Source organism: Gavia stellata, chromosome 8, assembly GCF_030936135.1.
Source record: "Gavia stellata isolate bGavSte3 chromosome 8, bGavSte3.hap2, whole genome shotgun sequence".
Taxonomy (NCBI): Eukaryota; Metazoa; Chordata; class Aves; order Gaviiformes; family Gaviidae; genus Gavia; species Gavia stellata.
Window position 1 is genome coordinate 32,582,633 of NC_082601.1, and position 25,227 is coordinate 32,607,859.

Genomic DNA, 25,227 nt, shown 5'->3' on the forward strand with positions numbered 1-25,227 from the left:
GCTGCCCAGCGCCCGCCGGCTCCCGGGGTCGGACACCCGCCCGGAAGTGAGGTCAGCTCAACTTTGACCTTCGGCGAGCATGAGCGTTCCAGAAGGTTCTGGAACTGGCGGGCCCCGGAACCTGAGTGGTTCATGCTGGAGCTTGCTGCGCATGCGCGCAGCGCGGCTGGCGCCCCAGCCCTGCAGGAGGCCTCCTCCCGCCAGGGGCGGGGCCGCGGCGGCTATGCTGGTTCCCGGGCCGGGCGGTGCGGGGCCCCACATGGGCCGGAGCCTGGCCGGGGGCGGGGCAGAGGCAGTGGGAGCCCAGCGCCTTCCCGCCCCTGCGCGCAGACCTGCCCGCTCAGCTCTGAGTCCGGACGGCGGAGGTGCCTGCTGCTCCCCCCGCGCTGCCCGCAGGTGAGCGCGGGAGCACGGCGGCTCGCCCCGCCTGGGGAGGGGGTGCCGGCGGGCCGGGGGTGCTGCCCCCGCCCTCCCCCTGCGGCGGCGGCGGCGGTGGTTACCGTTGGGGGGGAGGGGTGCCCGCGCGGTTAACGGCCGGGCCTGTTCGGGGCGCGCGATGCTAACGGCCGCCCGCGCGCCGCGCGGGGAGAGGGGTGGTCGTGCGCCCGCCCGGCGGGTGTGGTGGCTGCGGCCGGGCCCCCCGCACCCCCACCCGCCTGGGGGCGACGCCGGCGCGGCGCGGCGGTGCCCCGGCGGTGCAGCGCGGTCGGGCTGGCGGCAGGGGGCGGGCGGCGCTTGACCTTGCTGCGCGTGTCCTGGTGGAAGGGGACATGTGGCCGGGGGCCGGCGGGGCCCCGGGACCCCTCCGCGCCGCGGGGCGGCGGCCGCGGCCCTTCGCCTCCCCTCGTCCGGCCGCGCGGTGCGGGCTGCTCTTGCCAGGCGGAGCCGGGCGCGGGAGCCTCGCCCGGGCGCCCATCGGAACGGCACCGCTGCCGCCGCCGGCCTGCGCGGCCCCCCGCGCTGAGCCGCTGCCGGGGGAGCCGCCTGGCAAACGGAGCTGCCGGTGTTCCGCGGTGCGCTCGCGGCCTCCCGTCCTGCTGCCGGGGAGGGCCCGGCGGGAGGAGCTGGAGGCTGCTCAGTGAGGAGCTGCTGCAGCCCTGATCTTGCCTTGAGGACCTGGGCTCCCCAGCCCTGTTACTTGCGGTGGCTGGTGTGTCTCCATTTCAACCAGTCGAAGAACTATAAAACTTCACCGTCACTCGCTTTATTTCCTGAATCCTCTTTCCCCTCTTTTATTCTAAAATTACCTGTGCAAAACCGTAATGCTTACACTTTCTTTGGATTTGTTTTAACCTTTTAGACATGCTCCGTTTATCTACAGTACTCCGTCAGATAAGGCCAGTGTCCAGAGCGCTCGCCCCCCATCTAACACGAGCATATGCAAAAGATGTTAAGTTTGGAGCAGATGCTAGAGCTCTTATGCTTCAAGGAGTAGATCTTCTAGCAGATGCTGTAGCTGTCACCATGGGCCCAAAGGTAACGGAAGATTTTGTGTTTGTATTTTGCGTTAACACTTTGACCTGGTTGAAAACACCTTAGTGGAAAACAGTTGTTCGTTTCCTTCGGTAGAGCTGCATGATTACCATCTGCAGATCTGTAACACAAACATGTAGGGGTATGGACAGACCACTGCAGGCAGCCATACTCTCATTTTTGTCACCTGAACCATGACAGTGGTGCATGTGCTTTTCATAGTAACAAAGTAAAATGAATCGGATCACTGTGAAAGGTGCAGTATATTTGTTCAAACAGTTTGAAGGTTAAGGGGATGTGCATAATAGGTTACCATGGCTCAGTTGATAGCCTGTAGCAATGCAGTAGATAACTATCTCATGAGCCGGGTTAATTAGCATGTGGGGTTTGTTTTTTGGGGTTTTTTTTTTACAAATTGCAGTGTTTTTTCACTATACCTTTTAGTATTAACAAGTTGAAAGAGACATTGAAAGTGTAATGTTGAGTTTTCAGTTGGCTGGTAAATGTTATCAGTTTAAGTGAAATTCCATGGCAGATATTAGTTTATGCTGCTTATAGGACTGAATATAGTGTATGGTTCCCTGTAAATTCTAGGTCTTTTGGAAGACTAGCTAGTGTATTCTGCATAGTCATGCAATGTGCAGTAAGGCTTGAAATGAGATTCATTTTAAGGAAGAGACACTGACTTTCTTTGGGCTTATAGGAACGTTTGTTCCATATAATAACAGGATGTGCATGGTAGTTTTTCTCAAGGCTGCCTGGCCTCTGGAAAATTCATTTATGTATTTCTGGTGCATTTTTGGTGCTCTGTTAGCTTTATTCAAAGGCAAAAATGCCATAAGCTGAGCAGATGAAGGTTAAGGAACAGTGGTATCAGCAAGCTGTGGCTGTTTTCCATAAAGGAACAAAGTTTAAATGTAGTCAGTTAAGTTAACTCTTGTTTTTTTGGATCAGGCTACTTTGTGAATGCCTAAGTATAGTTTTAATGCACTGGTTAAAGGGCAGTTCCTGATGCAACTTACTGTAACCTTGTGGGTTTTTTGTTCCAGTATTCTCACTTTATCTGCTATTCGCTATGTATTTGTAGAGACTTAGGGATTGTACTGTAATGCCTGAGTCAGCTTTCAGCATTTTTAAGAAATATCACTCTGGTGAGGAAACTTCCCTTTGGCACTGTTCTATATTTAAAGAAACGTGGTTTGCAGTCTCGCGCAATCTTTTGATCTTGCTGCCAACATGTTGACTACTTTGTCAGAACTAGTTTATGTGAGTGCCTGGATTCTTGATATGCAGGACCATTCAAAATGCACGTGTATTTATTGGTGGTGTTTCTTTTTTCAGAAACACAAATAAAAAGTGTTTGAGTGTAAATCCTTTTATGTGATAAGGAGATTTTGTTCTGCCACTCTCCATATACCTACCAAACATTTGGAATAAGATCATGTCAAAATAGAGAATAAAATTAAGCAAAACAAGGAGAGACTATGTGAAGAACTTACCAGTAGCAGGATCCTCCAGAGAGTTTTCTTACTCTTGAACCACTTTTGGATTTAGGAGAAATGCAGGTCAAATGAAATAGCAGTAAGAAGACAGATGATGCATTATTTTGGAATAATTGTTTTATAGCACGACGTTAGAATTATGTAAGCTCAGCAGTTCAACGCTAGTAACTGAAGCGTAATGTTTATTCTGCAGCTTCTAGGGCCAGTTGTGCTTCAGAAGCAGCATAGCCTCACGCATGGCAGGAATCCCAAGTTAGTTAAATCACTGAGGCAGATGTGTGTGGGCTCTGTGCAAGCGAGGAACACGGTGCACAACAGCGGTAGCATGCTGTATGGGAGTCCTTAGCTAGCTTCTTGGCACGTGATCCAAACTGGTTGGAGCTGAAGCTGCACTGGCGTGTGATCAACTATGGCAGTGTCTCACCAGGAGCCAGCGTGGTCAGCTCTGAGCTGGACCTGACAGGCCAGGTGAGGGGACTTGTGCAGGGTCGGCCAGCAGAGACAGTGGTGAGGTGAGGCAGTTGCTCTCCCTTCCCCTCTTCCAACAGCTCTGCCTGTCAGGATAGCTGAAGAGTTTCAGGGCAGCAGTAGACCAGAGTTGTCTCCTTGCTCTTCTGCTGCTTCCAGCTCAAACTGGAACATGATTGATTGGGGCAGCTATTCAAGATACTGAATTCTTCTGGGAACAAGCAATCCTCTTGTGCAGGTGCATCTGCCCCGTGGTTGCTGTATGGTCCATAGTTTCCCGTATTAACTGTGTTGGTATATGTTGCAGAGGATAGTCCAGCTTTTTAGCTGAACGTGAGTACAGGCTAACAAGTTTGTTAAGCATTCTCAGTTCTCTTTGCTAATCACTAAAAAGGTTTGCAAGTCTCTGCTTTTTCTTTATTGTGATTTGATGGAAATTTTGCAAAGTTAGTTCAGTATGTTGCTATATTTTAATTTTAGGGGAAAAAACCCATGTTAGAGGGCATCTCTTCAATTATTTTTCTCTGTAAGGCCAGTCTTATTACCACAGACTCAGAAGTCAAGACTTCTGAGTCTGTGGTATTAAGCATTATGGCTAGGGAATGAAGCCTCATTCTGTGAAAATATAAAACCTTTGAGCCATTTTTCCAGTTTTGCAGAACTTTGGAAATGTGTGTGCTTGAAAAAAGTCGCAGCTGAAAGCTCTGTGCAAGGGGATGTTTCTGTTCGTCTGTGGCCGTTCAAAAGGATTTGCATCATTGGTTGAACTCATAGAGTAACATGCTGTGGATTATGTGGCTTTGATTTAATGTTTGTTTTTTGTCACACTAGGGAAGAACAGTTATTATTGAACAAAGCTGGGGAAGTCCCAAGGTGACAAAAGACGGCGTGACGGTAGCAAAGGCAATTGACTTAAAAGACAAATACAAAAATATTGGAGCCAGGTTAGTTCAAGATGTTGCCAACAATACAAATGAAGAAGCAGGAGATGGTACCACTACTGCAACGGTACTTGCACGTGCTATTGCTAAGGAAGGCTTTGAGAAGATCAGCAAAGGAGCTAATCCAGTAGAAATAAGGAGGGGTAATTTTTTTTCCCTTGTTTTTGGTGTTTAATTGCTGTCTTTTTACTTTTCATATCCCAAATTTGACTGGCTTCCTGAATAAGTTGCCTTCTTTTTGAAGAGCCACATAAAGCTTTATATGAAGAGCAATGTGTAGAGAACCCACTTGTTTCTGTTACTTTACTTACTCTGAAAAATTCTTCATTTTTCTAATAATTTTACTATTTTATATGTAGTTAACTTGTTTAATTTGTCATAGGTAAACTCCATTTGAAGCCATTTCTGCATTTAATTAATTTCTGATGAGTATATAAATTTACTGCTGCCATGTAAATCGCCATAAATGTGAATCATGACAGAAAGTGTGTCACACCAACTCCAAAAAATGATCACTAGGTATACAAATGATAATATGGAACTAGAACTGCCAGTCACTTGGTTTTGAACGTGCGAACTTTATGCATTTTTGCAATGTGGACTTCGGTTTGAAACTTAACCTGTTTGTGGGTGGTTGGGGCTTTTTTTTCCTGTGCTGTATACCTTGTTTTGTTCACTCAGAAGTATTCCATTCATCTTTAGGGGTGATGCTTGCAGTTGATGCTGTCATAGCTGAACTGAAGAAGCTGTCTAAACCTGTTACAACTCCAGAAGAAATTGCACAGGTAAAAAACAACAACAACAAAAAGAATTAAACAAAGTTTACATAGCTAATCTTCAGAAAAAGTTTTGTGAAGTCAGGTTTAAAGGAGCTAGGTTGTGGGTATATGACACCTGAGTATTGTTCTTTATATATATCAAGATTCAGAGTATGTTTCATTGAAATGATCTTCATGGTAGCACTTCCATTTTCTTAAGTTACTTAAAATTTCCAGTATTCTGCCTTCAACGACACTGCTAGAAGTTAGTTCAGAAGTAGGCAGTTTTTCTCATCTTCAAGTTTCATTCTAAAATGTGGTCTTAAAACATAAATTTGTGTACTTGGGAAGAACTGGCAAGAGCAAAGATGTGGATGGGAGGTGATGGCAGACTTCTGGGGGTGTGGCAGATCTGCTGTGGGAGGTTCAGGTTGAGGTGGGTGCCCAGCTGGGTCTCAGGCACACAGGTGTGTGGGCCTTCGTGGCGTATTTTTCCCCATGGTCGCAGATTCACATGGCCTATGCGTGCTGTGGGAGCCCCGTGCATGGGATCTGGCCCTGTGCTTGAGCTGCCCAAGAGCTGTTAGCGCTTCTAATGGAGTTCTTGGGTCCTGGTGTGGCTGTGCTACAGTCAGCTGCCCTGTCTTGTCAGGAAATGTGAGAATTTAAAATGATTATTCTGATTTTCTTTATAGGGGGGAAACAAATCATGTGTGTTGTGAAATGAGATTAAATAGCTTACTGTTGCAGGTTGCCACGATATCAGCAAATGGAGATCAGGAAATCGGCAATATAATCTCTGATGCAATGAAAAAAGTTGGTCGAAAGGGTGTAATCACTGTTAAGGTAAGAACTGGCCAACATGTGGACTAGGTGCAAACTATCTCTTCTCCAGTTAGGGCTGGCTTTTGTGGCACGTGATGTAGCTGCTGCTGCTCACATAGAGTATCCCTCCGTAATTCCTCCCTCCCCGGCTCCTTTAGATCAGGGTTGGATTGCTGTTCCCTTTTATAATCCTTTTATTTTGAAGGGAAGCACATAAAACTGATGTGTGATGCAGAGCTTTTCATTTTGATGCGCACAGTATGCTAAAAATGTATTTGTGCTTTTGGTAGTGAATAAAGGGTCTTTCATGTGGACTTTATTGCATCTAAACAGGATGGGAAAACTCTAAACGATGAATTGGAAATCATTGAGGGTATGAAATTCGACAGAGGCTACATCTCTCCATATTTTATTAATACAACCAAAGGTGAGTTAACAATAACACGTATCAAATACGTTACAGCAGCTCTTGTAAGTTAGAAATAATGGTACTTGTTATAAAGACTGTACAATCTGTTACTCTGCGTACCACGGCAGTAGGACAGGTGGGGTCCTTCCCCATCAGCAACTTCTAACTCTGGGTAAAAACTTGCAGTCTGTGGGGTGTTTCTCTTCTCTGCTAAGTGTGGACAGTGTCCATGCTAACATCAAGCTGGCCCTGCAACACTCCAGAACAACATGGAATTGAAAGTGGCGTCTTGGAGAAAACAATTTTTGTCTCTTCTTTTAATGCCATTAAAAAGTGCAAGGGTTGCTCCAAAGTAGCTCCTTAAGTCTAAGAGAATGCTTGATATGTTTTTTTGTAATCGGGTTGTTCAGATAATGCATGTTGTTTTTGCAGGGCAGAAATGTGAATTCCAGGACGCTTACGTTTTAATCAGTGAAAAGAAATTTTCTAGTGTACAGTCCATAGTTCCAGCTCTTGAAATTGCCAATGCTCACCGCAAACCTTTGGTGATTATTGCTGAAGATGTTGACGGAGAAGCCCTCAGCACTCTAGTCTTGAACAGGTGAGGCTTAAAATCCTTGCTTTTGGACAAATGCTGCTCTTTTTGGTGTGTTTTCATCCTTTTAAAGGAATACATACAAAAGCGTGTATTTGAATTTGCTAGTGTGGTACCGTTGTCTGTTCTCTTATCAGCACCAAGGAAATAGCAGCTTTTGTACGTAGCCATACTGTCAGTTTGGACAGAATTTCAGTTGTTTCCTGACTTCTTGAGCAAAACCAGCTCAGTTCGTGAAGGTCTCTTTGTTTGCTTGATTGTTAGAGCTGTACTGACATAATTGTTATTAGTAATTAGACTCATTTCTCTGAACACATGTGAAATGTTGCTCTCTGAATTCTTTCCTTCAGACTGAAGGTTGGTCTTCAGGTTGTTGCTGTAAAAGCGCCAGGTTTTGGTGACAACAGGAAAAACCAGCTTAAGGATATGGCAATTGCTACTGGCGGTGCTGTAAGTAATGATGTTTTATTGGCTTTTTGCTCTAAGAAATGCTAATGGTGTTTAAGGAGGAAAAGAACATACATTTTTAGGTCAATGGCTTGTATTGCTGTATTGCAGGCTGTGTCCTGTTCTTTCAAATATGTTACAGTAGCTCCAATGTTTGAATCTTCATGTTTTTTTAAAATGCAGGTATTGATCATCGCTGTGTAATACAGCCTTGACCAACCATGAGTAATATGTCCTTTTAACTGACTGAAGTTACACACAGTTTCCTTGCAGCATTTAAGTTGTTAAGGGGAAGGAGGAACACCAAGGAAACTTCTCAGAAATAGCAAAACTTTCTTGCCGCCTTATAAAACTGTCTTATAATTGCACAGACTTGAGTACGGCAAATTTCATTCTTTTAAATGTTTGGAATAGACTGGATAATTCTCTTTTTGTACTCAACTTCTCAAATAGTTGATGTGCTGATTAGCTGCTTTTTACACACTTCAAAATCATAGCATGATACTGGGATCCAAAGGTGGTCATTGACATAAAAGTTAGTCTTTAAGCTAAATGGAGCACGAACAAAACCAGCAAACTCTATTCTATTAGCGTCAATATTGATAACTTCTCAAAATACAAGGCAGACTGTAACACAACTCTACTTTCCGGACACTTTGAATCCGTGAGTTGCATTAGTCAGTCATGAATGAGAAGTTGGCAGCTCTCTATTCCATGAAGGCCAGGTTGTGAGGTACCTGCGTGCCTAGATTCTGTTAGGAGAAGGGAAGAGTTTCGTGCAACTTGGCTGCAGTAGTGTGATTGTTTTGTACCGTTAGCCTGCCGTATGTGTTTGTGTGTCTATAAATACAAAATTCTTGTATGGAGAAGCTGTGAATTCCAACTTCTCACATAATTTCTTTCAGGTGTTTGGAGAAGAGGGTCTGAGCCTAAATGTGGAAGATATTCAGCCTCATGACTTTGGTAAAGTTGGAGAGGTCATTGTGACAAAAGACGACACCATGCTTCTAAAGGGGAAGGGTGAAAAGGCTCAAATTGAAAAACGTATTCAAGAAATTATTGAACAGCTAGAAGTTACCACAAGTGATTATGAAAAAGAGAAACTGAACGAGCGATTGGCCAAACTCTCTGATGGAGTAGCAGTATTGAAGGTGAGAAGTTAAACTACTTAGGAAAGGGGCGGTATTGGTTCTTTATTGCTAATCTAAGTTACTACTGTGTGGCTGCCTTATCATCTTGGCAGTTGATTTGGATAAGGAATTTGGCTTACTACAGTGCTACACCTTGGCATTAAGAACTTGACGAAATAATGAACTAAAACCATGTGCTTAGGCTTCTTGAGTGCTGAGGTACAAAAGAACACTGCCAATGTGGGAGAGCATGGGTTTGCTTTCTGGCACTTTTCAGTTAATGGCTCAAGTTGGCTATTTAATTTTGCGACAGCAGTTCCACAGCCAGTGGCGCTCCTCCTGCCCAGGCTTCTTGTGTGGATCTTGACACGTGGCTTGCTTGTTGTAGGTTGGTGGCACAAGTGATGTTGAAGTGAATGAGAAGAAAGACAGAGTTACTGACGCCCTGAACGCGACCCGTGCCGCCGTAGAGGAAGGCATCGTTCCCGGCGGTGGCTGTGCGTTGCTTCGCTGCATTCCAGCATTAGATGCTTTAGCTCCAGCAAATGAAGATCAGAAAATTGGTAAGTAAGCTACTCGAACGTGTGTGTGGAAGTGTTAAGAATAGACTTTCTTCTGTCCTGTGGCTTGATAAGATTAAACACAGACTGCTTTCAGTGAGTTTTTGTTACTTGATCTTTAGAACCTCATATCCCCTTGGAACAGCGGTCTCTGCTTTACAGTGGGAAGGAGCTTCCACTGCATCCCTAACTCGGATGTGACAGAACCAGTAACAGTAAAGCAGCAGCACCCCCTGCAAAGAACTGCCAACCACTGACGAGAGCCAAGTTGACTGTTAGAGCCATTGCAGACAGACAAAAAACCTAAGAATGCTTAAGAGATTATGTGGCAAGTCTAAATGGAAAAAGGCCTTATGCCAACTTACGATAATAATGCTCCTTACTACCCTTTGCAGAAGTAAAACTAGAAGTGTGAATATCCTGCCATGATTTCATTTGTTGGCAAGTGTCAAGTAGCAGAGAACTCTTTTCCCTGGAACTGACAAAAATAGCTTACGTTCTTGCTCAGAGGGTTCTCGTTTTGTACTGATCTCCAGCACGTGAAGGCATGCCTTGGCAATAGAAGTAGCGTATGTAACGTGTAACTCCAAACATCCTTTTTCTTGCAGGCATTGAAATAATAAAGAGAACACTGAAAATTCCAGCAATGACTATTGCAAAGAATGCAGGCGTTGAAGGATCGTTAATAGTTGAAAAAATCCTGCAGAGTCCATCAGAAGTTGGCTATGACGCAATGCTTGGGGATTTCGTAAATATGGTAGAAAAAGGAATCATAGACCCAACGAAGGTAACGGAAAATAGTCTTAATTCTCAGCTTTCCTTCCGCCCGGCTCAGGTGATAGTCAGCAGGTATTAAGTTATTTCTTTCCTATCTCTAGGTTGTGAGAACTGCTCTGATGGATGCTGCGGGTGTTGCGTCTCTCTTGTCGACAGCAGAAGCAGTGGTGACTGAAATTCCTAAAGAAGAAAAGGAGTCGGCAATGGGAGGAATGGGAGGGATGGGGGGAGGAATGGGAGGTGGCATGTTCTAGTTCCTGGGAGAGGGATGTATCCTGAGCTGTGCTGAGACTGACAGTTCTGACTTGAAAAACTTCAGGCGTCAGTGCGAGAGGGTGGATAGTGACTGAAGTGAGGCTGGTGTTTAAAAGAATCACTGTAACCATCAGTTACTGGATTTCATTTAACACACGTGTAATTGTTTACAGTCATTGTCCATGCCTACAGATAATTTATTTTGTATTTTTTGAATAAAGACATTTGTACATTCCTGATAACTGGGTGCAAGATCCATCTACCAAGGTCCTGATTTAAACTTAATTAAGGCACTTGATACTCTGTTTCGGAATTTATTGGTGCTTGCCAGTACTAAGAAGAACTTGGAAGCCACTGTGCGTGAGATGAGACAATTGTGTACAAAGTAGGCAAATACACAGTTATGTGACCTTTATGTAATAAAACAAACTGCTCAAAAGTTATGCAATGTATCACCTTATTCATCTGCACACAAAGCCGTAGTCAGGGGAGAACCTTGACAGCCTGCTGCTGCTTCTAAGACTTACTAGAAATCTGACACTTTACACTTGGGAACAGCAGGCTGTTTCCCTCCAGGAAATGTTCCTGTGTCTAGAATGTTTCTTAGAAATACAAGTGACTCTAATTTTGGTAAGAAATACCAAAGCTGAGCTGACACTACAGTTCCTTGAAATATTAAACAATGCTGTAAAATAAGGCATGTGCATTGACTTTATTTTGCCCTGTCTATACTGCTTGTTTCATGGCTGGAACAGGCCTAGCACATCTTCCACAGCACTGTGGGAGGGAAAGTGCCCTGAGGGTATGAAACAGGTAAGTCTTTGTGCTGAGAAAGGGTTGTGGGGTTTTTAATACTTCTCTTGCTCAGGTGTAGTGTGTGGTTACCTCCGTGCCTTGAGACTTTCACCCTTGTCTTGCAGCTTTTTGGCAGCAGGCCCCAGGATTTAGTCTGAGTTACTTTGCACTAGGTGCTTCGTTACCCTCAAAAATGGCAGCTTTGTTGGCCGCCTGCTGTGTTTTTTGACCTGACACAGCTAACGACATTAACTTAAGTCTTTTCTGCCTTCCAGACTTCAAAACAACGGTGTTCCCAAACTTGTGTATGTTTATCTCTGATCATCTTAACAAACACAATTGCTTTAAAACTGACCTCTTCATCCAGCTGTCACTTTCCCCAGCTTCCTACCTTTAATAAGAACTACCTTTCACACATAGGATGTGTGACATTTCAATGGCTCTTTCTGGAAAAGTACCTAAATGGTCTGAAACTGCTTCAGAGCTGTCTGTGGCCTGGAACACACCTTCCTGTGTTATTTAATGCGCCATGCTGTAGTAACCATGCAGATTATGGACACTGTGGAGAAAGGACCAGCTTCAACACCTGACCTGAAGCCTCACCTGATTGCAGTATGGAACTTTTGCAAGGCAGCATAGGATCTGTTCAAACCTATTCACTTCTGTTTCTTCAGAGACGGGAAAGAGAATGTTAATGTACAGAATAGAACTACTGAAATTTACTGAACTACTGAAATCTTCTAATTTAATCAAGACAGCTGGTACCATCATAATGGACTGATAATTAGATGGTAGTATGGTACTGAAGAAACCTAAGAAGTGAGGTTTAGCTCGCTCAATCTGTTTTTTAAGGGCAAGCACCTTTGTGCATGCTCATCTGTGGTAAGCAGAGGACATCTTGTTCCCTCCTTCCAGGGAGGACAGCACTGTGGTACAGAATGTTGTGCAACTGTGCCCTAGTTCTCAAGGAGGTAAGATTTATTTACTTGGTTTAAAGTTGTGTTGGAACTGGGAACTGTCTGCATTAGATGAGATGTATCTACTGTAACCAAAGTGCAATGTGTAACAGCGAAGGAGGGGCAGGTAGGCAAGTTCAGTCTGCCAAGCATACTGTGAGTTCATCAGCATCTGGAGCCCAGACAGCTGAGAACCACAGGCTACAGCTGAGACTGCTGCACTCAAGTTACAGTACTCCTTACATTGCATGTTCCCCTTGTATTTCACTTCTGAAAACAGGAGTGTTCGGGCTGTGGTGTTTTCTTTTTCTATTGCAGTTGCTGGTCAGAATTCAACAGCAGCTGGAGCATCCTGATGTACCTTTGTCATTCATTTGGATTAAAAGCACTTGCTACTCAGTGCTTGACAAGCTGTTCCATACTCCCCAAAGCTAGAGTGTCGGTTTCCCTTTGCTGGGCCAGAGATGGCCCAGTCCATGCTGTTAAGTTACATTCACACTACTAATAACTTAAACTTGAGTTAATATATTACAATGCCGAGGAAAAACCCTTGTGCTTGGATAAGGCAGAACTTACACTCTGACTACACAAACTGTTTGGCAAGTTACTAAATGGCAGCCTGAGATACCTCGTGTTACAGTAGCTGCCAATTGTCTGTTACTGATAATGCTTTAAGTGGCACTTGATTGCAGCTTGAACATTCTATATACATCTGGCTGAACATGTGTGTTCTGTACAGTATAAAATCACACGCAAAGGTCAGATATGAAACAGATGCCCCAAAGGAGGAGCATGGCACCTCTTGTACATATGAAGTGTACAAACAAGTTTATAATGGAGGTTGTTACAATTTTCCCTTTTATGTGTGATGAACTTCATGAAGCATTAGCTCCCGAGGTATGCTTGTTTCTGGGCCGTGGAGTTTGGATGCTCTTCTTTCAAAGGCAGCTACCATCTGCTTTACCACTTCATCAAAAAACAGCGTAGCGAGTTTTGAGTGTAGAAGTGAACGAAATTCAAAAGAAACCTGTTTAAGAAAATAGAGAAGAATTGTTTTTCCTGTATCTACTGTTGTAGTAAAATGCTGTTACAAATAGACAGCTTCATTAAAGAATCTCCACTTAGTCTGCAAGTAAGCTATGGGAGAAAGAACAGTTAAAACTGAACTAGGGGTGAGTGTGTCTGTGAAGAAAAGCCTTATTCCTTGGTCAGAGGACGGTCTCCCTGGGCTTTTCAATTAGAAGAATCGTTTTGTTCCGTTCTCTAAAGTAATCGTTTCCATTTATCTAAACTAACTGTACTGTACTTAATAAATGATGCATCACAAAACATAGGTAAAAGACTTGGGATAATGAAAAGCTACTGACAAACAATAACTTAGTTACTTTGCACAGAGAACTCACTTGGGGACAAAAGCTGTCTGAAGAAAATCCTGCATGGCAAGACAGCAGACTTACAGGTAAGCTGGAGCAAACCTATGAGACATTTAAAAGCAGCTCGAAATAGTTACCTGTTAAATACCAACATTTTAAACCAGTCTTTCCACTTTGGTAGCTGTAGTTACAGTATGTTCAAACAAGGGCAATTTGCTGACAAAAGCTACAAATTTGCTTTTGTGTGCCATATCTCCTACCTGAACACCTCTCGACCTTTGCTGTGCTGAGACGGGCAGTCAATGTCAGAGCACAGTCACTCTGGTGAAGTCCTCTGTACCAAGCCCTCGGGCCTCCTCCTGCAGTGCGCAGAACTTAACTTCTACATTTTCCTTTAGCTACTGAATCTTGCAGTTAAACTGAAGCTACTGTAATAGTTAACAGTTATGGGAGGAGTGCAGGGAGTTCGCTTTCTCGACTCTCAAAAGAAACCACCACTTTTATGTTAAATAGCTTTCAGTTATGCTTTTGTGCTGTGCTGGCCTTCAGTCTAGTTAAATAACATTTCCCTAAGGCTATGGAATCACATTGTTTTGGAATACACAGCTTCCCAAAATGATTACAGAATTTTCAGGAAAAGAAACAGGTTGCTCTTCTGTGATTTTTATCACTCCTGCTATAGCATGTCTTTTGCATTGAGATTTAAGTATTTTTGCCATTCCTGAGGAATCGGCAGATTAAATACCAAATGGAGCAAATACAGCTTCTCTCAAGTTGCTTATGCGTAATGCATATTAACTGCAAAACAGTAGCACAGAAGTAATTAAACTACTTGGACTGTAAGCCAGGTGTAGCTTCATTTACATTTGCTTGACCTCAAGCATCAGTAAAATTAACATGCCTTTTGAAAGTCTGAGAGTTGTCATGTAGAGTTCTGCAGAGCAGCGATAATGAGTTTGGCATCATGTTCAGTAACTATGTAAAAACTTGAGGTATGGTATAGATTTACAAAGTTTGCAGATGGTAAAAATGGTGTTGTGCTTCGATCTACACACCCCAAACCATTTAAGAACTGAAACCAAACTAGAGAAGTTCCCTGCTGTACGTAGATGTCTCCTGGCATCAGGCTGGCAAGACAGTGATGCAGTAGCTTGTGGGAACCAGCATAACCCAAATCTCAAATTACATTTTCTAAAGTAGATGAGCATTCTTGAAACCAAAGTTTTCTCTCATAAGTATTTGTAATTGCATAGTATGTTTTGAGAAGTTTGTTGCGAAACGCTTATCGTCCCTATCTGCACAGGCCCAGGTCAGTAGCAGGAACTGGCACTTATTTGCCTAGAGAAATTCAAATACCATGAGCAAATAACATGCAAATATTGTTGCCAAATCCTGTAAGAAATATATTTTCTTGAGTGCCTATACATTCGTTTTTAGTGTTGAACTGTATGAAGTGCAATACAGCAATACGTTGAAAGTTATTAACCCAAGGAGATTAATGTGCCAGTTTACAAATACTCCAAAAGCTCTTTTTCCTCTTTACAGAAGATAATTTTTAAAGCAGAGTATCCCAGTAGATGGCAGCAGGATCAACCCATTTCCGTGTACTTCTGTAGCCTGTTCTGAACATCAGCTTAGTTATGTGCTCAATGCAACACCTACTCTTAACACTATAAAATGTAAGAAAAAAAAACGTGATGACAGACTAAATAGACAAAATGGAAAAGCAATTAACTTGAGTGGAAAACAACTTGTCTAGGAGTAACAGGCTAAATCAGATACTAGATTTAAAGAGCAATAGTCTTGAGCTGCATCATAGAATAGAAAGACAGCAAAAATCTATTCTATCTGTATTACACATGGAAGGAGTAAGACTTAAAATACATGAAAGAGTAAAATTGTAAGCCAGGAAATGAAATTGAATAAACTGCAGGCCAAACAGGACAGATGGGAGAATACCTACTTTCTGGTACCAAGAGCACTTAGGTTGTAGAGTAATTAAAGGAAATAGCAAAGTATGTTTAGTATTTCTCCCTCTGTATTTGACTGTCTGAAAACTTCAGCATGTTTAGAATTGTACAGTGAGAGAGTTGGTGGGAGATACCAATCCCTAGACTGTTTCATGACAGGCGGACACCACACAGAAGACTGCTGGCTCTAAAGGACACTAGTGGTTTCCATGTGGTAAAGTTTGCAAAATTTATTTTGGATGGTAGTAACTAAGTTGTTTTCCATGCATATATGTTTTTTAAAAAAAATAGTACCAGCCATTTAAAAAAAACCCAAACAAACCAAAATCCAGGGTTGAAGATACCGTTACTATGCCCTCTTCCAAGTATGTGGTAGTCTTAATTACAATACTTACTGAAAAATCCAATGTACATGTCCTTGGATAACCAGGGATACCTGGGCTGAAACGCCACACTGTTTCCAAGTGATTAAATAGTTTTCCGTCTGTACAGGATGCCTAAAAGAAAGTTTAAAAAGTCAAGCTACAGTTAGGCTTTTACAGATGTGACAAATGGGTATTACTGAAGTTTGCACTTGCATTTTGTCAGACAGTGAACGATATGGCATAGCTAAAATTATTCTTATAGTGCAGCCAGCATAAGACCCTATTTGCACAGTGTCCTTTATGGCAAAGTAACTGAATCCCTTTTCAGGGAGAGGAAAAATTTTTGTGTTGAGTCATTAAACAGATCTCTAGTATGATGCATAGAACACCAAAATAATGCTAATGCTATATACCAGAATTTTGAACGACACTGTTTTAAGCAAAGGATATGGTTATTTACTGGTTTTATTTTTTTCATTACGTGTACAGAATGTTTTACATACTAATATATAGACTGGTAGTCTTGGGCTATAGGAATGCTTAGCATCAAAACAGACCTGATTGAAGACAAACTCCAAACATCTTCTGTCACAAGATACTGTCGTCATCAAGAGCTACCATGAAGTCAGTAAGACTATACACTCAAGTTCGTAATCAGCTTATACGTTGGCTTTTAGTTACTGGCAAGCCATATTTAACTAACATTTCAGGAGTGCTTGCATACAATCCTACTTTAAAACAATAAAGTATTTGCAGTAGTTGACTTAATGGTTTTCATGACAATAAGGTCCTTATTTTCACTCATTTTGCTTTTAGCACATATGGCTAACTTTGTGTGGCCATATTTATAATAGAAAAAGATTGGCAGACACATGCTTCAAAATCATCTAAATATATAATGTCAGTTGACTTGGAATTTCTAGAGAGAATTTCTGTAACTGTTTTTTAACTCTTTTTTTTTTTTACAGGTCTTACTGTTACCACAAGCAGCTCTGCTTCAGCAAGACTACCCGTGATTGAAAGCAGTGATAAGGTAAGCTATCTCAAAGACTAATCAGCAGCACAAAGATACCTATGTTTTTTTGCCCAGGAATGAGATGCAGTGTCTCGCTACTTCTACAGCAGAAAGGGGAGGAGAAGAGGGAAGATGAGACAGGAAGAGCTGGGCTTGCTTTTCCTGCTGCTGCCAAAAGGGCAGGAAGAATGGGAAAACTGCCAGTGTGTCCCCCTTGGTCCCAACCTTCTAAGTAGCAAACTCACTCCGTGCTTTCCTCTGTGGCAAGAGCTGCTGCCACCAGTCTGATTCTTCCATTGCTCAAGCACTGCTGCTGTAAGCAACAAATCCATGCTCATTTTGCCTCCACCAGTAGCCTGCTATGCTAGGCTGCCATGCAAGCTGCCTTTGCCCAGAGTTATTTCTGAGGACACTGACGTAGTCCAAACACACGGTCGCTTCTCTAGAAATGTTCCTATGGTTATATGAACATAATGTAAACTTCTAGGAAAAATAATCCCAGCAGAGAAAAGGCTAGTAAGTCTAGGAGGAGGAAATCTAAAGAAATGGTTCTCCTCACTACTTTCATGGTCTTTTCTGAGACAAGAAATGCTCTTTTGAGTGAATTAGAGAGAAAAAGAGTTAGTAAGCCAATCTGATAGCTATGTGAAAGAAAAAAGCCAGTGTTGTCAAGGAAGAGTAGAAAGGGAAAGCATGTAAAATGCAGATTTTTCCATTGTAGCTGTTAAACTTTCTTAAGAAAGGGAGAAAGACATATTTTTTTCTTTCCAGAATCAGTAAGTATCTTGAATAAAGGCACTTTGCAATTCGTGTCTCCCTTGTACTTAAGAAATCCAGTTTCTGTTTTGAGCAGTGTCTCTTAAGAGGAAGCCTAGAAAAGAATAGTGAAATAGGATATCCAAACAATTATCTTGAACAGCAATCAACTGCTGTAATTCAACCAGTTATTCAAATAAATAGTCCAGATCTGCCACATGAAGGGAGAGACAGTTTTACTGTAAGGAATCTGTTCTGAGCTGTTCCTAACCAAATCAGATTTGAATATATAAGGCAAACTAGTCAGAAGATCCAGACGTCATTTAAAATTTCTCCCTTGACATTTTTAATTATTAATCTTGAAAAGCTGAAAGGAAGAGAAATACAACTGCTTCTCCTCTGAACAAATTAATTCTAAAAATGGACTTTAAATCCACTCTTCCATCCTCTCATCAATACACTGAATAATAAGTTCTTCAGCAGATCCTACACTTAAGTTTAAGATTTCTCATATTAGCTAGTTAAAATTGTCAGAAGAAAAGTAATGACAGATACAGATTTTGCTAAGGCATCAGAAGCTACAGTTGTCAAAGATAACTTTTAAGTCAGTACTAATTTCGCATTTTGAGAGGCTTGGACAAAATCTTAATAAAACCAAGCAAAAATGGTATATTTTCATTAATGGCTGCTAGTTTCTTCAGCAAAAGGAAATTAAAAAGCAATTCCGCCCCCCCCCCCCCCCAGCCCATTTGGCAGCTTATGTTTTAAAAGCACATTCAAATTCTCTCCAGTTAACCTAAGTCTTTAAACAAAAGCAACACAAGTTTTGAGCCACAGAAAGCACTTCCAGCATCAATTTTGTTTTGAAGCACCAGTGAATTGTTTGAATTTCAACAAACAAAAGTTACAGAAAGTTACAGCCAAGAAAAAAAAGTTACCTTAACTAAATGTGGTCTCACTAGGGTAACAACCGATGTATACCTCTCTACTACAGGAGGGAATCCTATTTCTAGCTGTGCTTTGCAGTATCCAGAGCGCTTCGATAATATATCTGACTTCTTACACCAAGGAACAAATAGTTTGTAATTCTCCACAACAGCAACGACTTCATACATTTCCTGCATAGAATACCTGGAAACAGAAACATGAACATTATTTACAAGGTATTTTAACTACAAATTCAGTATTAAAAAATTTCAAAGATGGTATAAATGACAATTTGGAAGGTGATCATACAGTTACCTGAAAACACTACCACTGTTTTTGGAAATTAAAAAGAGGAAAAAAAAGAAGTCGCAAACTAGCAAAAGTCTTTGCATAAAGATGCAAAACACCACACAACATCCAGCAGTAGAGTTAGTGAACAGTGAGCCTGGTGTCTGGTACTTTCTGCAACATTGGGTAAATACGCATACATTTCAAATGGAAAAATAGGTTTTCCAGCACAGCTATGTCTTCATTTAGGTAGATCTTAGACATTCCATGTAAAGAATCCACACTTCATGGCTACCAAGAAAAGGTGTATCAAATCTAAAGTACTGTATTTCATAAGGTTTAAATACAAGAACACTACTTTCCTTATTTTAGCCCAAATAAAAAAGCTTAATTAAATAATACAAGCAATGGAAAAACCTCATAGCATCACAGAATGGCTGAGGTTGGAAGGGACCTCTGGAGGTCATCTCGTCTGACCCCTCTGCTCAAGCAGGATATTGAAATCGTATGAAAGAAAAGGATGGCAACATTTTAGTTGATTCTACTGTAATGTGGCAAAGTATTATATAGCTACGGTTTTTAATTTTTAGTTCTGACTCAGAAAAGAATTGAAGTGCACGCTTAATTCCATCTATGTTTAAAATTAAGTGTACATTCAAGAGTACTCAACAGTGAGTATTATTGAACAAAGGCTCTTTTTAAGTGACTATGCAAAAGCTGTTGCAGTTCAAGAGCTATCACAGAAATGAATGTTAAGCATAGTCAAAAAAAATATGCTAATAAATAGTTCATTCTGTTGTGGACCAGAGCCCGGGGGCAGATCCCAGTCTCATTAACTGAACTAGCATTTTCCCACTGGCTTTACGGCAAACAGGATTTCAAAATATTTTTCTATACGCCTAAGTTTCTTCATCACACGGTTAATTATTTTCCTTCTATTAAAGAAAGAAGAAAATCTCGAGAAGTGAGAAGTACAACATAATTTAAGTGCAAACATTAGCACATATTTGGGACAGAAGGGAACAAAAGGAGAGTTTTCACACCTGTTGGTTTATTCCCATTTCACCAGATGAAATTAATAGTGTATTCTTCCTTTTCGGGGTTGTTTTTGTTTTGTCATGGAATAGAAGGGTTATTTCTGCTATTTCTTTCTATGGGGAAAAGGTTTTGGGTTCCTACATTTTAATACTCAATTTCAGACTGGAAAAGCCTGATCTTTACAAATTCTGAAAGTCAAAACTCCTTCCCCAGTCTCCAACTGGGCATATGTCTTCAGGGATGCTCAGTCTTTGAACTTCTAGCGTTTCGGATTAATCACAGCAAACACAAAATCAATAAGCATATAAAGTCTCTTTCCACATGTCTATACAAACCCTATAATTCTTCTTTCAGAATATTCTTTTCTTTTATTTACTAGTGGAGCAGCAATGTTGAAGAAAGTTCTTGAAAAGGTATGGCTCATTACAGGTACTTGCAAAGGAGAAATTCTGGTCATCAGAATATCACAAGAAGCCAAGTGCCTGAAACAGTGAAAATGCTTTTAGATGTGTTTTGTATCAGCAAAATAAATAACAACACATTTAGGTGAGACAAACAATCTGTTGTATAACATTCCAGAAAATGTCAGATTCAGGTGAAAAAACAAAGGCTCATAACAGTACACAAAGTGTTAAAAACACAAGGGGGATTTTTTTTTTTCCTCCTCTTAGGAGAAACTAAAAATAGCCCCCAGTCACGAGAAAAGTAACTGCAGAGTAAAATACAAAGGCTCCTGTTAAACGTTGGCTTCATGGCAGCCTGACTTCATGTACAAGCCTCATATGCACTTAATTTGCAGAACAGGCTTTCTTAATAGCAAAATCAAGGCATAGTCTGCAATACTTTACCCTTCTGGAATATGGAAAGAAGAAAAGGTTCCCCTTGGAGATACAAAGTTGAACTCCGCCATAATCCCTCTCTTAAAAGGACAGTTTCCTTTTGAAAGTCCTTTCAGAAAGTGCAGTGCTTACCCAGCTTTCAAAATTTCCTTCAGAAAATATCATGCAAAACCTTGGACACAGCTTTTTCATAAATAGAACTTAACAAATTACCTTTAAAAATGCTAGTAATTCTAAGATTGCACCTCAGTGTTCTCTGTTTGTGAGCATCTACACTAAAATCTAACAAATATTCATTGTGATTAATAGGTCTGTTCTGCTAAATTATTGATTTTGCCTAGATCAGGTCAGTTAAGACGCAAAATGCCACCTCAAAAGCTCTGATTTTTGGCACCAGGAAGTTAAAAATGCCACTATTTGCTGTCAGTGTTTCTACAAATGTAAGCCAAAGAGCAACCTAGGTCTTTTTCTGTCCTTTCTCTAATTAAACAATCAGGACTGTACTTCTGGATTCACACAGTCAAAAACTGAAACAAGGTTCCCCACTTCGCATTAGACTTGTTTGGTGGTTTGTTTGGTTGTTTTGTTGGGATTTTTTTTAAACACAGTGAACAGATAGATTCTTTTTTTACTAACCACGAAAGTAGTCCAGCAAATTACAGTTACTGATTTTAAACAATTACAGTTATTATTAACATGTTCTTTAAAAAGCAAGATAACTTTGAATTCTAAAGAAACATAGTAATAACCCAGGACTGACCACATTTGCTTATATGGTCACTGTATTAGGACACAGGTAAATATAAATTGGTATTGAGTTTAGAGGAAAATAATCATCACCATCAGCCGAATAGAAACAATTTGTACAGACTTTTTAAAAAAGAAATAAGCAACTGTGATACAAAGCAAGATGACTGGCAGCACAGATTGTAATCACTGCAGTTGAAAATGAATTCCTTAAGGTGGGACAGAAGTATGGTGTCGAAACAAAGAAAAAATAGGTCGACTTTAAAAATCTTTAGACAACAAGCTCTGCAAATGTTTGCAACTGTATCTCAAGGGATGTGGACATAGTCTGTTTTTTTCCACACAGACTGTTCAAGACTGCTAAGGAAAAGCATTGCTTTGACAGAAACGCTGGAAGCCTGCCAGTAACATTGTAGCTGCCTCCACCAGATTCATAGAAAGTGTTCAAATGTTTGGACCACACCTCATTCTGGAGTGCTAATTCAAATTACTTTCTCCATCTGGGGCTACGTATAGTACACAGTCCAAAGGAATTGCCAGGTTTCTTCTCTTGGTTTGGTTTTACTGTAATGCTATGCCAGTATATTGTTTCCTACAGTTTTATCTAGACTTGTTTCAGCTACAAGGCTGAAAAACAATCTTTACAAATAATCTTTTAGCTGCTGTAAGACAATGTCCTTTTCACAATTATATTGCCATTGAAGGAAGGCAAGGTTAAGAGAGGTTATAATGCTAACAGACATGGTGAGACTCCATCTCTCTCCTGGTTTTATCTGAAGAAAAACAGATGCTATGAGAATGTGCTGGCCTCAGTCCCAGTTCAGGAAAGCACACCTCTTCAAGAAATCACAAAAGCACGGGTTTCAGTGGACTGTCACACATGCTTTTGTGAACCTGATCCAAGGCCACAGAAGAAAAGACAAGTCCATACTAGAATTCAGTCACACCTATCACCTCTGTATTTATCCTCTGACAATAATACAACCATATCCACTCACACTGCTCTTACTGGCATCATTCAATTCCTGCCACTTGCTGCTTTCTCTCTAAACATTTGGGCACTGATCACAGCATCACCTGACTTCCATGACCTGAAAAGGAAGCATTTACTGGTGTATGGTATACATATGTAAGTGATCTATATTCAGTGATTATTTTTAATAGCCAAAAAAATCTCTAAGCCTAAAAATTAACCTATTTTTGAAAAAAGGGATCTCGAACTCCTGACTGTAAAAGACTGAAATGAGCATTAAGAGCATGCTAGGGCAATTGTGTTTACTGTTATCCCAACTGTTACTTCCATAAGGTTAATGATATCTGATGGCCGTTTTATGGTCCGCGAGGCATGGGTTGATTCTTTGTCGACAGCTGTTCACTTCCCCCAAAAAATGAGCGTTGCCAACAAGTGTCCTCATTAGCATCTCGGTCTGAATAAGCACAAGGGACTAATTTACCACCTAAGTCCTTGAAGTCTGCTACTCAGCACAGTAAGGGGTCTGCCGAGTTGACAACAGGTACAGAATGTACACCAATGACAACTGCAAGACATGAAAGCACACCCAGCTTCAAGGCTACAAATAATAAAACACTGTTTTGGATTCAGCTTGCACTTGCTGAAAACCAGCTGCCAAGACTCTTGCAGCTTACACTAGAAACATTTTCAAACTTAGGTTGCAAGCAGTTACTTAAGGAGTTTACCCTCAATTCAGGACTCCAATATATTACTTAAAAAACAGCAATTTTGTTTACCAGGATTGAACTATTTTAATATTGCAAATACATCTTAAAAACATGAAGGATATACAGTAAGAAATGTAGTCCAAGTACGATGACAGGTTATACCATTGCTCGGTAACAATTATGTCAAATGACTGCTTGACATTTGACATCATGAACCAATCTCTATTCCACTTTTTCCCTGTTTTTATGAGGATGACAGTAAGACTTTAAGAAAGAAACACAGCAGCACTGCCATAACAGTTAACAGGTGAACGTGAACCTGTTTTTCTCCACTTCTAAGATTTTAAAATTACACTCTCGCTGGTCTGCTTGTTCTTTTTCTTCCAGCTACAAGATCAGCTCTTCTCCCAAAGTGTATTTTGTTTTTCGAGTCGTTCCAGCCCGCCTTACATGCGATCAGGGGATAAGAAACTTGTCGGGTTATCTGAGGTGGAAAACATCTGGGCGTTTTACTCAGCTTTTCGTTTCTTTCGTGGTTTGCTCAAAGTTATGCAACGGGCTTAAGCAAGGAAGAGGCAAGTTTATAACCTGAAAACCGTTTGTTCTTTGCATCCCCACCGGCCGCGCTGAAAGGAGCCGGCAGCTACCGAAGCTGAGGGCACCTCAGCCGCCCCCGCGGCACGCCGAGCCGGAGGGGACCCGGGAGCACCTGCCCTCTCCCCTTCCCCACAGCCACCAGCTGCTCCCCGGGGCGGCGTCGCGCTCCCCCGGGCGGGGCTCGCCGGGCAGGGGCTCGCCCCGCACGCAGCGTCCCGCGGGCTGCAGGGCGCCCGGGAGCGCTCACTCCGGAGCACACTGAGGGACCGCGCGCCTCAGGCGGCCCCACCCCGCCCCCGGGCCCGGGCCCGGCCCTGGCCGCGGCGCCCGGGGGCTGCAGCGGGGCCGCCCGGCGGGCGGAGGGGAGCCGGGGCGGCCGGGCGCGCCGAGGGGCGGTGTGGCGGCGGGGCCCCGGGACGGCATGCCACCCGCCGCGGCGGTGGGAGGAGCCGCGGTGGGGCCCTGGCTGTCACCCCCGCGGCCACTCCGCCTCGCCCCGCGTACCTGACAGCGGCCGGGCGCGGCGGCGGGGCGGCGGCGAGCCCGCCGGCCAGCGCCCTGCCGAGTGCCCGGCCGCTCCGCGCCATCTCGGGCCCCGCTCCTCGCCGGCTGCCCCGCCCGCCCCCGCGCGCTGCCTAACGGCCGCCAGCGGAGAGCCGCGCCCCCGCGGCACGGCCCAACCGCCTATCGCCGCTCGGGGGCCGCCGTCACGCGCTGCGGGCCCGCCCCGCCGCCGGCCGGCGCTGGCGGGGGGAGAGCGCGCAGTCACGAGACAGCTCGGGCTGGCGCGGGGGGAGGGGGGGAAGAGGCCCGTCTCCTGATTGGCCCGGCGGCGCGCGAGCCCCGCGCGCGGCTATAATTGGGCTTGTGCGCGCAGGGTCCCCCCCCAGCGCCCCACGGAGCCGAGGGGCGGTGGCAGCAGCAGCAGCGAGGGCAGCCCGGCCCCTTCCCCGCCGCCCTGCGGAGCGGGTGGTACCGGCCGACAGCCCGCCTCCCCGGGGCGGGAGCCGTTCCGCTGGGAGCGCCGGGCCGGGCGGGCTCCCGCCACAGCAGCCGCGCACTGCGGGCCCGCCCGGACCCTCTGCGGGAGCGCGGCCTCCGTGGCGGAAGGAGCTGGCGGAGCGGCTGGGTAAGAGCCCTCCGCGGAGGGGGCGGCCTAGCAGGGCCCCTCGGCGCCCAGCCGGGCGGGCGGCAGGCCCTTCCCGCTCCCTGCGGGGCACCCCTTTATCCCGCGCGCCGCCTCACCTTCCCTCAGCGGAGGGCTGCTCGCGCAGGTGTGCAGCAGTCTGGTGCTTCGGCTGCCTCTGCTCGATGCAGGCTAAAGCTTAGAATGATCAGTATCACTAAAACTTACCAGTACCTCCACAGACCCGACTGTAATCCCACAGCATCGTTTTACTACAAATTGGAACAAAAAACTCCTCTTGTTACTTACGCTTTCTCATAATTCGCCTTTCAAATACAGCCTCCTTCAACAAAAGCGTGTTTTACAACTATCCTGCAATTGAAGAACTACTGTTTAATTTGTCTTAGCATATGTTTCATGTTATATGTAAAATCGTGTTACACAGAAGTTGTTGAAAAGTAAGTCTGCAAAATCTATTTCCATAAAATAGTGGGTGTTTGAGGTTTTTTTGTAATTTAGTACCTGGTGGATTATTCAACTCTTGATTTGGGAATCTTGAACTGAGACGTAAGACATCGTAGTATTTGCGCATTCTTAACTTGAACATGTGTCTGG

General features: G+C 43.3%; 2 protein-coding genes across 4 annotated transcripts; one reads left to right on the forward strand and one right to left on the reverse strand.

The window, feature by feature from the left end:
- The first annotated feature begins 313 nt into the window (after positions 1–313).
- HSPD1 (heat shock protein family D (Hsp60) member 1) lies at positions 314–10,583 on the forward strand. The gene is made up of 12 exons (XM_059820770.1): positions 314–396; positions 1,301–1,476; positions 4,275–4,527; positions 5,087–5,169; positions 5,893–5,988; positions 6,301–6,394; positions 6,809–6,977; positions 7,322–7,421; positions 8,324–8,569; positions 8,937–9,111; positions 9,717–9,895; positions 9,987–10,583. Exons 2-12 carry the CDS (start codon positions 1,303–1,305, stop codon positions 10,137–10,139), a joined length of 1,722 nt encoding a protein of 573 aa, XP_059676753.1. The 5' UTR covers positions 314–396; positions 1,301–1,302; the 3' UTR covers positions 10,140–10,583.
- Positions 10,439–24,073, reverse strand: COQ10B (coenzyme Q10B). Of its 3 annotated transcripts, none has more exons than XM_059820771.1 (5): positions 23,991–24,073; positions 19,959–20,105; positions 18,309–18,501; positions 15,630–15,731; positions 10,439–12,918 (listed from the first exon to the last, which is right to left on the reverse strand). In XM_059820771.1, exons 1-5 carry the CDS (start codon positions 24,071–24,073, stop codon positions 12,751–12,753), a joined length of 693 nt encoding a protein of 230 aa, XP_059676754.1. In that variant the 3' UTR covers positions 10,439–12,750. The 3 variants fall into 3 exon arrangements, with proteins under 3 accessions (XP_059676754.1, XP_059676756.1, XP_059676755.1); XM_059820773.1 differs by lacking the exon at positions 23,991–24,073 and adding an exon at positions 22,208–22,456; XM_059820772.1 differs by lacking the exon at positions 23,991–24,073 and adding an exon at positions 20,472–20,561.
- Positions 24,074–25,227: the final 1,154 nt, after the last annotated feature.